Genomic DNA, 12,252 nt, shown 5'->3' on the forward strand with positions numbered 1-12,252 from the left:
AGGTAATCGGGAGAGAAAGGAACTTCCTGGAGTCGCAAATGTCTACAAGCTGCGCGAAGGGCTCCCGCAGCGTCGGGCCGGGCCGCCCCCCCACCTCCCTGCCCCCTCTCCGGCCCTGGCCTTTCCCTTCAGCCGTCGGAAGCCTCCCGGCGACGACACCCCCGACTGCGCGGCGCCCGCGGGACCGCGCGCGACGTACGAGCGCGTGGCAAGGCCGCCGGGCTCCCGGCCTCCGAGCGCAGGCGCCCCTGCTGACGTCAGGCGGCGCGACTCCCGCCATGCTCCGCGCGGCGCCGGAGACGGGGCGCGCGCCGGGTGGTCCGGCGGCCCGGACTACCCCGAGGGCGCCTGGAGGCCGGCCGCGACCCTCGCTCCGGTTCACAGCGGCGGCCACGGACTGCCAGCTGCACTCCAAAGGCTAACTTTTCCTCCGTCTTCGCAGAAAAGGGCGGTAATGGCGCCGCACGCCCTGCGCGGCCGCGGGGCCTGGCCGGGCTGTGGAGGTGGTCTCCACCGCCGCGGGACAAGGTTTCGGCGTCCCTGCGAGTCGTCCCCGGCTCGGTTCCCGGACAAGTGGCCGCACTGCCAAAGAAAGCTAAGCTCGTGAGAGCGGATGCCCTGGAGGCCCAGGGCGGAGGTCAGGGTTGGGCTGGACGCGGCGCAGGCATCAAGCCGCCCGGGCCTCTGGCGCTCATCTCCGAGGCTCCTCCCCTTACAGGAACGCCGGAAACTTGCATTAGGTGGTTCCTAACGGTACGGGAGAGCTTGGTCCTGGTCTCGGGGAGTCGAAGCGTGGATGTCGTGCGCACAGGAGACTGTAAAGCGGTATTTATTAAGCAAAGATGCAGGGAAAGCTCAGAGGTGAGAGGGGCCCCGACAGGGTTGCCACTGAGGGCTGTAGGGTTGGTCTTTTGTTGAAAGCCCGCCAGGGAACCCAGATCCCTTTAAAAAAATTTTATTTATTTATTTATTTATTTATTTATTTATTTATTTATTTATTTATTTATTTATTTATTTATTTATTAATAAAATATTTTGTTTATTTATTCATGAGACACACGGAGAGAGAGGCAGAGACACAGGCAGAGGGAGAAGCCCGCCCCACGCAGGGAGCCCGACGCGGGACTCCATCCCAGGACCCCGGGATCACGCCCTGGGCTGAAGGCAGGAGCTAAACCTCTGAGCCACCCGGGCTGCCCCCAAATCCTTTCAATATTAATCTATTGATACCATCATTAAGTAAGGACCCGTGATAACATCTTTAATGGGCTTACTTCCTTTCTCGGGTCCAGTAATTCCTTGTTAGTCACAAGGAACTGTTTGTTACATCAAGACCCCACTTCTGGCACCTGGGACAGGATGGTCTGGTTTATTTATCTCTGGTTTACTTTCATCTCCACATTTTCGGGATTTTTGTGAGCCTAGTTCCATGGCCCCCTGCCTAGCCTCATTTGTCCCTAACTCCCTAAGAGACCGAATTCTGGACCTATGTAGTTGCATAAAGGAGGACACAGCAGGGGCTGGCATGATCTGGACAAACCCAGGCAGATCATGTTGAGTTGGTTCCCCTCTTTTCTGGTCAGTAACCCCATACCCCTCCCTGTGATCAAAGAGGGACCCTTAGAATATTACAAATAGAACATTATCATTCATTCCCCCATAATTCCTCTTATCCCTTTGTAATCCTTTCTCTGCAACCATTTTTTGCTTTTATTGGTTCTTTTATGCAATTTTTACAATTGTATGTAAATGACCTCATACGGTATCTACTCAGACATAATTATTTTGAGATTCATATTGTATCAGCAGTTGCTTTTTATTGTTTGGTAGTATTCCACTGTATGGTTATATTTATTTTATAATTATCATTTGTTTATTCGGTCATCTGTTGATGGACATTTGGGTTGTTTCCATTTTGGGCCTATTACAAATAAAACTATGCAAAACTCGTGTGAACATATGCGCTCATTTTTCTTGGCTCCGTGTGACTGGATGGTTTTAATTTGCATTTCCCTGATGACATGGTATTGAGCATCTTTTTATGTGTTGCCCCTGGATATATTTTGGAGGTAGAGTTTTGAGGGTAGAGCCGATACGATTTGCAGAAAGATCCGGTAAGTGATGTGAGAGAAGACTCAAAAATGACTGCAACTCTGGCCAATCCCTGAGGACTTAACAATATTGCTTCTTCCTAGCATGCACTGGCTGTTCCCTCTGCCTGAAGTGTTACTCCCCTTATTGGCTACCTTGCAAATTCCCAAATCACCAAAGTCTGAATAACCTTTATTGTGGGCATCCACAGTGTGCAGTTTGTCTTTACCTTTATAGATTTAATTTTCTGTTCACTCATTTCCCTATTAGCTGATGGGCTTTTGGAGAGTTTTTGTCCATGCAACTCCTCTACCTATCAAGTAGTTCACGTGGAGAAGGGTGGAGGTTTCCTTCTGGGGTTGTGTTTCATAGCCTCAGGGACAAGAAGACAGCAGTCGTCTCTGCCTTAAGGCAGGCCTGCTCAGGCCACCCAATTAAACTCTGTTTAAATATCCTGCTGGCTGTTGAGCTGGCCCTGGATTAGGACACCCAAGGTCATTCTCTTCCTTTGTGTCCCTTACAAATTTTAAGTCCTCCCAGTAGAATGACTTAAGGCTGGGGCACTGGGTAAAGTCTAGAATAACGGGATGGGGTCTTTATTCTTTTCAAGGTAGTTTCCTCTTAAGACAGGGGCCCCTTGTCCCTGCCTTCTGAGTAGCCTTCATTATTAATGTAACACAACTAAAACTAAAGTAGTACTTCCTATGGGCTAGGAATTATTCTCAATGGTTTACACATATTTATTTAATCCTACAACCACCCTACGAAGTAGGTGGGTGTAGTGATTAAGAGCATAGGCTCTCGGGCGCCTGGGTGGCTCAGTTGGTTAAGCTCTGCCTTTGGCTCAGGTCATGATCCCAGGATTCTGGGATGGAGCCCTGTGAGCGAGTCTGCTTCTCTCTCTGCCCCTCTCCCTCTGCTATTTGCTCCCTGCTTGTGCTTGCTTCCTCTCTCTTTCTCTTAAAATAAATATAAAATCTCTAAAAAATACAGACTAGGGGTGCCTGCCTGGGTGGCTCGGTGGTTGAGCATCTGCCTTTGGCTCCAGTGGTAATCCTGGGGTCCTGGGATTGAGGGAGCCAAAGGTCCCAGAGGGAGCCTGCTTCTCCCTCTGCCTATGTCAATGCCTCTCTCTGTGTCTCTCATGAATAAATAAATGAAGTCTTTAAAAACCTAAAAGGTATAGACTCAAACTAGATAGCCTACGCTCAGGTTTGAATCCCTGCTTTGCCATTTGCCTGGAGTAGTATGGGTAAGGGGAAGGGAGAGAGCTGGTCTCTCATTATCAGCATTTGCCAAAAGAGGATCATACTAATAGTACCTCACAGTGTTGTGATGAGGAGTAAGTGAATTAAAATGATGTATAAAGCCTACAGAGGGCAGCCCCGGTGGTGCAGCAGTTTAGCACCACCTGCAGCCCGGGGTGTGATCCTGGAGATCTGGGATCGAGTCCCGCATCCGGTTCCCTGCATGGAGCCTGCTTCTCCCTCTGCCTGTGTCTCTGCCTCTCTCTCTCTCTCTCTCTCTCTCTCTGTCTCAATAAATAAATAAAATCTTAAAAAAAAAAAAGCCTACAGAATAGTGGCTGGCGCATAATAAAAGCTAAGTTTTTGATAAATCTTTTTCTAGTTTTTACCTATGAGGAGATAGGCATAGAGAGGTAATTTACCTAAGATCACACAACTAGTAAATGCTGGGGCTGGGAATCATAACCCCAGGAAGTCAGGCTTCAGAGCCTGCACTCTTAAATATCACGCTCTAGCAATGAAGAAGGGATGTCCACATGAATTACTTTATGAAGGAAGTGGGTGGGGGGGAAGACCTGAATTAACTGATGTGGAAGTTTCTGGCACTTAAGATGTCAGTGTTCCTTTTGCTGTGGTAAATGGAAGTTTGCAGCAGACGGCTAGTCTGTCCCCAGGTGATCAGGAAGGTGGCCTCCTCTTCAGATTTCAGGAAGGGGTATCTAAGATCCAAGCAGGGACTAAGAGGCTGGGATTCAACCACACTTCCCCAGGCACCTGTCTTGCAGTTCATACTTTCAGCACTCCTCCCTAGGGGGGCCTCCTGTGACATGACTCTTGGGAGGCACTTGGCAAATGGAAACTTAAAATGGAAAATCCTTGCTAGGCCTCTAGGAGTTGAAACATGTGGACAGAGCAGCCAGGGTGGCTCAGCGGTTCAGCGCCGCCTTCAGCCCAGGGTGTGATCCCAGAGTCCTAGGATCGAATCCCACGTCGGGCTCCCTGCATGGAGCCTGCTTCTCCCTCTGCCTGTGTCTCTGCCTCTCTATCTCTCTCTCTCTGTCTCTCAAGAGTAAATAAATAAAAATCTTAAAAAAAAAAAATAAACACGTGGACAATTCTGGGCCTTGGGGGCGCTCCACAGTGAGTGGAGCGGCCACTTGGACCTCAGCGTGCCCATAGTTCAGAGAGGAAAACGAGCAGTCCAGGAGCAGCAAGCAGGTCAGCAGACTGAGCAAGTCAAGTCGTGGCCAGGGAGATTGGAATTCGGTGGGAGGGGTTGGGAAGCTTTCCGGGCCAGGTAATGGCCCACGCGAAGGCAAGGAGGCTAGCTAGTTTCGTTTGACTAGGGGCAGGGTGGGGGTGGGGGTGGGGGTGGGGGTGGATCTGCTGAATCCTATAAACCTGATTATGGAGTATATTACCCTGAGGGAGAAAAGAGAGGTCATAAGTTCTGGAGAGGAAAGACCCGATTCGCATTTTAGGAAGCTCACTGGGGCTGCCTGCCGAGGGTTGAACCGTAGAATTCGAGTCCGGAGAGGAAGCAGGGAGACACAGCTCTGGTCTATAGGGTAGGGGCCCAGTTTAGGGTGTGGGCTGTAGGGACGGAGGAGCGGCTTGGAGCGGCTTGGAGCGGCGTGGGGGCTTTTGCATGCACAGGCGGCTTCCCCGCCTGAGTCTCCCGTCCCTGTGTCTCACTCTTTCCTCAGTCTTTGCTGGGTGGGCAACTCCTGGGCCGCCCGGACCCGCACTTGGCTGGCCTGGGTCGGGCTCAGTCAAATGGCGGGCGGTTCAACTCGGTAAGTCCCCGAACCAGTCGCAGCCACCGCGGACCCGCGCGGCTTCAGGATTCCGGGCCACCGCCGCTCCCGCCGGTCCCCAGGCCCCGCCCCCGCGCCCGGCCCGCATGCCCCGCCCCCAGCCCGCAGGCCCCGCCCCCCGTCAGCAGGCCCCGCCCCCGCGCACGTCCGCCCGCCCGCGCGCCAGGCCCGGGCGGCGCCGTCGCGCTTGGCGGGAGATAGAAAAGTGCTTCTGTGCGCGCCGGCGGCGGCCAAGTGCCTGCGAGCAGCGGCGGGATCTGTGGCTACGCTGACGCCCCCCGGCGCGGCCCCGGGGCCCGGAGCGGCCCGAACAGCTGCACCCTGACCCCGGCCCGGCTCCCGCTCCGGGCTCGGCCGGCGGGCGGGCGAGCGCGGCGCGGCCCGGGCCGGGGGGATGTCTCGGCGGACGCGCGGGTGAGCGGAGCCGGGCGGCCGAGGGCTTCCCCATCCCCCTCCACCCCGACCTCTGCCCCCCCCGCACCCACGCCCCGCCGTCGCCGCGGCCCCCGGGCGGGCGGGCCTTCCGCGGGCCTTGCCGAGTCCGGGGTCGCCCGAGGCACGGTGCGCGCGCGGCGCCGGGGGGCTCTTGGGGGCCCCTCGCTTCGCTCCCCGGGCTTGCTTGGGCCTCGGAGCCGGGGCGGGCGGGTCTCCTGGGAGCCGGGCCAAGCCCTGCATGATGTCATTTTGTCTCCCGCCTAATTGCGGGGTGGGGGTGGGACGGCAGTGTCAGCTGCTCGGGCCTTTACCGAGGAGGGAGGCGACCCCTGGAGAGGGAAAGTGATTCTTCCTCCAGGTCGCAGCGAGGGAGAAGCCAAAGCCTGGAGGACTTTTAGGTCACACTTACTTGGGTTCCTTTTTGGCGGTGGGCATTTCTCCTCAAACATTCCGGGAAGTACAGAGCGCCCCAAACCTTCTCCGGCCTGGGGGGGGGGGAGGAGAGTCTTTTGTGTGCCCCACCCCCACCCCCCACCGGGGTGCCGGGCCCCAGCTTGGTTTAGTTGCAGAGACCTGTCTTCCTGTTCTACATGAGGAGTTGGGGGCAGTTGAAGGTGAGGGGAAGAGAGACAGAGGCGAATCGAGACTGCCCTGGGGCCGAGGCAGGAACTGCAGTCTCCATTTTACTTACTCCTCGGGAGAGTAAGTGGCGGAGTGGAGCCTGGAACCTGGTCTGTGGGCCCCAGGCCTCTGTCTTACAGCCTGCCTTACCCCTGTGTGCCTGGGGCCTGACCCTGGGAGGCAGAGGACAAAGGGGGCCTGCCTACCCTGTTCCCTCCCGGGAGGGGTGCCGCCCAGGTAACCTAACAACCCCTTCCCACCGTGTCCCCCTTCCCAGGGGTGCCTGTAGACTTAAGCTCTCACTGCTGGCTTTCCCCACAGTTCCTCTCCGCAAGGAAGCCTCTGATCCCTGGGCAGTGGTCACAGGGTCTGTCTTCCTCAGGCCACCATCTCCCAGGGCAGCTCTCATTCCCGGGAGTTTTCTGGTCAGGCACTTAGTGGACCCTGTTCTGATTTTTGGTGCAGGAAATGTTATTCCAGGGAATGACAAGTCCCAGAGAACCCCCAGATCCTCTGCCACTTTCCTCCTGGGGCTCCGTGGCTCCATGTGAGACATGGTCTCTGTGCGCTGGCACCCCACAGCCCTCAGCGCCCCACAGCCCTCAGCTCACTTCTCGGCCACTAGCTGTAACACTCTCGTCTGCACCAGCGCCCCACTTCCCGCTCAGCTTCTGACTCACCCGGCCTGGAGCAGAGCCCAGAACATGGAAGGGCATAGAAAGGGTGTGTTGGACCTCAGTGTAGTTGCCACCACTGACTTGGCCTCTGCTTTCTCAGCTGGGATTACAGGGTGAGGGTTGGAGGTGCAGGTCTGGTGGGTGCCTGGCTTTGTGGACTTGGCAGGTGGCATAACCTCCGTTAGCCTCAGTGTCCACATCTGTTAAAGTGGAGAATGGGAATGCGTGTGAAGTAGATGGTTAGCTCCATGTGGATGATAGCAGTGTATTTTGTATACCGTGTATCTCACAGAATTCTCCCAGCTGAGTTGCTTGTCCCCATTACAGTATTGGAGCACCAGAGTGTTCACACAGACACTGTTTCATCCTTGAAGGAACATTACTGACCTTCTATTGGAGCTGGGTGCTGGAGAACCAAAGATGGTTTCTGTCACAAAGAAGTCTGGGGGCAGGTGATTTTTAAAGCCAGCTTCATGGGCGCCTGGTGGCTCAGTCGGTTAAAGCATCTGCCTTTGGCCCAGGTCATGATCCCAGGATCCTGAGATCAAGCCCTGTGTCCAGCTTCCTGCTCAGTGGAGAGCCTGCTTCTCCCTTTCCCTCTGTCCCCCTCCCCAGCTCATGCTCACTCTCTGGTCTATCTCAAAGAACTAAACCTAGCTTCATTCTCTTTATTATAGAGCTTGTACCTCCTACTTTGTGATGGTGGAGGACGGCATGAATGGGGTCAGGGATGACAGAAAAAGACTGAATTCTATCTCCTTCTGTGACCTATATATTGCTGAGTTTAGACACTGTCCATCCCTTCCTTTTCTACTTCTAAAATATTTATTTTATTTTTTTTAAATTTATTTATTCATGAGAGACAAAGAGAGGCAGAGACACAGGCAGAGGGAGAAGCAGTCTCCATGCAGGGAGCCCGGAGGCGGGACACAATCCCTGGACTCCAGGATTACACTCGGGGCTGAAGGCAGATGCTAAACCACTGAGCCACCCAGGGATCCCCAAGATTTACTTTAATTAGCATTTCTTTTTTTTTTTTTAAAGATTTTATTTATTTATTCATGATAGTTACACAGAGAGAGAGACAGAGAGGCAGAGACACAGGCAGAGGGAGAAGCAGGCTCCATGCAGGGAGCCCGATGTGGGATTCGATCCCGGGTGGGATTGCGCCCCGGGCCAAAGGCAGGCTGCGCCACCCAGGGATCCCTAATTAGCATTTCTTATCAACCAATAGGCAGCAGCATTGTATGTTTATTCGGTAATTTGAATATTCAGTCATTTCCTGAGCCAACATTTTTTTTTTTTTTTTTTTTTTTTTTTTATGATAGTCACAGAGAGAGAGAGAGAGAGGCAGAGACACAGGCAGAGGGCAGAGGGAGAAGCAGGCTCCATGCACCCACCGGGAGCCCGATGTGGGATTCGATCCTGGGTCTCCAGGATCGCGCCCTGGGCCAAAGGCAGGCGCCAAACCGCTGCGCCACCCAGGGATCCCTGAGCCAACATTTCTTAAGGCCTTTGGGGCAATCCCCCAAAGCCTTGCGGATGTGGAGGTGGAGCTGACCTCTGTCCCTGTTTAGGAGACAAGCACTTGCTGCATTAGGGCCTTTATTCCTAGAGACCGGAGGATTTCCAAGGTGTAGGAGTACAGGAGTGACCAGAGGAAGATGCTAAACTTTGGAGTAGGGGAAAGGAAGAGAGACACGAAAGGAAGTCCTTGTCCTTTTGGAACAAGGCTTGTGCTTTGCCTTGTGCTTGTTTGGAGATGGCTTTTCCCACTTACAGACACCTGACTTAGGAATGTATCTTACGGGTTACCTGAGGCATTCTCAGTACACGGAGTTGGGAGCTTCCTCCTGAGCACCTGACATTCCTGGAGAGGGAGTGTGTAATTTCCATTTTTGTAATCATTAAATAAACCTGATAAATAGGAAGATTTTGGAGGAACTTGAAAAATTGCCTGTTAGAAAGTAGCATCCAGAAGTCAAAGCTGCTTGTATTTTGATTTTTCTCTCCATAAACCATGCCTGTATGTAGGCAAAGATTGGAAAATGGACAGTTACCGAGGTTATATATTTAAAATGTTATTCCCAGAAAACTAATATTTCTTGGAATCCTGATGCTTGAGGATTGTATATATCATCAGATTTAATCCTTAAAATATCCATAAAACTTAAAAAGTTCTGCTCTTGAAAATATTAAATGGGTGTGTGGTTTTGAATATCATAATATTCTTGGTGAAATCTTAACTTTTTATCTTACAGCTTTGAAATTATTAGGGTGTTTGTGAAAATAAAAGGATTAATAAAATAAGTATAGCCCGTAACCCTAATTCATTAAAGAATTTAAAAAAGAGGAGGGTGGGCATATCAAAAGTAGAATTTAAAAAAGAGGAGGGTGGGCATATCAAAAGTAGAAAGTAAAGGCTGCCTCCCCCAAGCCTTTGCCTAGAGATCACTGGCCACTGCCCACATGCTGTCCAACCATCACGTAGCACTGTGTGAAGAAGACACATGGCCTTGACCCTTACTTAGCTTGCTCTCCCTGCAGTGAGGAGCTGGATGAGCTGCACTACCAGGACACAGATTCAGATGTGCCAGAGCAGAGGGACAGCAAGTGCAAGGTCAAATGGACCCACGAGGAGGTGAGTGACACTGAGAGACATCTTGGGGGAAGGGGGGTTGATGGCAGTTGAGGGGCTGGTCAGAGAACTGAGCCTGGGGTGTGTCTGATGCCCTGATGGGTGTGATGAAGAGGAAGAGCCAGCGAAAGAGGTGGATGGGTCCTCTGTTTTCCCCAGTGCCTCAGAGCATTTTCGGGATACTCCATATTGAGGACTCTTGGAAGTTGGTGTATTCTACATCATGGGCATTAATTGTGCTTCTTGTCCTTTAACTGCTAGGGTGCTTAGCCTAACTTGCCGCCTCCTCTTTATTATTATTATTATTATTATTATTATTTTATTATATTTATATATAGGGAGAGCATGTGTGTGGAAGAGGGAGAGGGAGAAAGAATCTCAAACAGGCCTCAGTCCCAATGCCGGGCTCCATCTCAGACTCTGAGATCATGACCTAAGCTGAAATCGAGAGTTGGTTGCTTAACCGACTGAGCTACCGAAGCGCCCCTTCCCTTCTGTTTATTATAATTTAAAAAAATTAATTGTGTCTTGAGACATCAAGCTCTGAATTTCCTTTATATTGTTTAATCAGCTTCATGGAAGTATAATTTATGTACAGTCAAATGTACCAATTTAAAGTGAACAGTTGGAAGCACCACCTTGATTATCCCAGAAAGTTCCTTGTGGTTAATCTTCCCTGGCTTTGGGCAATTGCTGATGCCTCTTGATTTGATTTGTCTTGTCTGTTCTTGAATGTCCTGTAATTGAAATCCTGCCACTGTGCTCTTTTCTATCTGGCTTCTTTAGCTTAATGAAATAGTTGCTTGATTTAGCAATCTGTTCATTTTTACTGCTAAATAGCATTCAGCATGTATATGTATGTTGTACCCATGTATATGGGTATACAACAATATATTTCACTTGTTGGGCATTTGGGCTGCTTTCAGTTTTTTTTTTTTTTTTTTTTTTTTAAGATTTTTAAATTTATTTATTCATTAGAGAGAAAGAGAGGCAGAGACACAGACGGGGAGAAGCAGGCTCCATGCAGGGAGCCGGACGTGGAACTCGATCCCAGGTCTCCAGGATCACGCCCTGGGCTGAAGGTGGCGCTAAACCACTGAGCCACCCTGGCTGCCCTGGTTTCAGTTTTTGACTATTGTAGATAGATCTGCTGGGAAGATTCTTGTATAAATCTTTTTTTTTTTTTTTTTTGAGGATTATATTTTCATTTCTCTAGGGGAGATACTTAATGTATGGTCATGGGGTAGGTGTACGTTTAGTTTTATAGAAAGTACCAGACCTTTTTCTCAATTGTTTGTTTCATTCTAGAGTCCTGCTGGTCTTATCTTTATATTTGGCCTCTTTTTTTCCTGGATATGTTTAGTTTAGGTTTTTTTTTTTTTTTTCTTTTGCTTAGCGTATGGGTTGTAAAACTTTAAAATCATGAGTACTAAGCCAGCTTTTCTGTTCATCTCACTGTGGACCAGGAACTGCATTCAGCTCTTGTGGACAAAAAAGAACAAATGAGCTAGGGTACCCACCCCAGAACCACTCTCTGCTTGGGGTGGGGAGAGATTGCCCAGGCCTAAGGACATGCTGTGGTGATTCCCAGTGCTGGCAGGATCAGTGTTCATGTGTGCTCACCGTTTTATCTCTCCTTCCTTGTGCTAAGGCTCACAGCACATAGGAGGCACTGGGTTATTGAAATACCTTTAGGTATTTTGGTTACTGTTATTGTTGCCTGAAGTGGTTAGGGAAAATTTCATGGATAAGGATTTGGAAATCAAGTCAGAGAAGAGTGCAGAACGGTGGGTTGTGTTAGAATAGGAAATGGGTGAGTAGAATAGAATAAGTTGTAGGTGGGGGCACCTGGGTGGCTTAGTAGGTTAAGCGCCTGCCTTTGGCTCAAGTCATGATCTCAGGGTCCTGGGATCAAGTTTTGCATCAGGCTCTGGCAGTGGGGAGTCTGCTTCTTCCTCTCCCTCTGCCCCTTCTCCCTGGTTGTGCTTGCATATTCTCTTTTTCTGTGTCAAATAAATTCTTTTTTAAAGATTTTTTTCATTTATTTGAGAGAGAGAGAGCACAAGCAGGGGGTTGATCCCAGGACTCTGAGACCATGACCTGAGCTGAACACAGATGCTTAATTGACTGAGCCACCCAGGTGCCCAATAAACAAAATCTTAAAAAAAAAAAAAAAATAGGTTGTAGGTGGAGAAAAGCAAATAGAGGGGCCCTTGGTTTGGCTGAAGGGAAAGGTCCTTGAAGGGAAAAAGTAGTTGATGTGGACAAAAAGATTGACTGGGCCAAATCCTGGAAGGCCTAGAATGTCCAGCTCAGTGGTGTAGGCTTGTTCACCTGGCAAAATAGAACCATTGAAGGTTTTTAAAGCAGAGGAGTGACCTAAACATTGCTGGGCTTCAGAGGAACTAATCTGTGTCTAGAAGAGATTTAGGGGCAGCCTGGGGCTGAGAGTCTAGTGGTGCCCAGAGAGTGGGGGAGGTTGCTGTACCAGGCAGCTGTGGAGAGATTAGGGCAGGGATGGAGGTGAAAGGTGGAGAAGGCCCTTGGGGTCTGGGAGGAGATGGAGACAATTCTGCAAAGTATTCTTGCCAGTTGTCAGGATGACTGCCAGATAGGGACATGGGGACGTGGGAGGAGGCAGGTGTTGGGCTGGCCAGGCCGGGTGGCAGAGGAGGGCAGTGTGTCCGGAGCTGGCTCAGCTACAAGGTTTATGGGGGACTTGGTCC

General features: G+C 50.9%; 1 protein-coding gene across 7 annotated transcripts in view; it reads left to right on the forward strand.

Moving 5' to 3' along the window:
• The first annotated feature begins 560 nt into the window (after positions 1-560).
• MYBL2 (MYB proto-oncogene like 2) overlaps positions 561-12,252 on the forward strand; it is a 43,310-nt gene continuing 31,618 nt past the window's right edge. For 4 of the 7 annotated variants that reach the window (XM_038572359.1, XM_038572362.1, XM_038572364.1 and 1 more), the window contains exons 1-2: positions 563-861; positions 9,436-9,529. In XM_038572359.1, the coding sequence (XP_038428287.1) occupies positions 797-861; positions 9,436-9,529 (159 nt within the window). In that variant the 5' untranslated portion in view covers positions 563-796. Of the gene's footprint in view, positions 862-5,512; positions 5,570-9,435; positions 9,530-12,252 lie in introns of those variants that run through there. The other 3 variants (XM_038572361.1, XM_038572363.1, XM_038572360.1) reach the window with 2 other exon arrangements.

The sequence above is a fragment of the Canis lupus genome, chromosome 24 (genome assembly GCF_011100685.1).
Source record: "Canis lupus familiaris isolate Mischka breed German Shepherd chromosome 24, alternate assembly UU_Cfam_GSD_1.0, whole genome shotgun sequence".
In the NCBI taxonomy this organism is placed as follows: domain Eukaryota; kingdom Metazoa; phylum Chordata; class Mammalia; order Carnivora; family Canidae; genus Canis; species Canis lupus.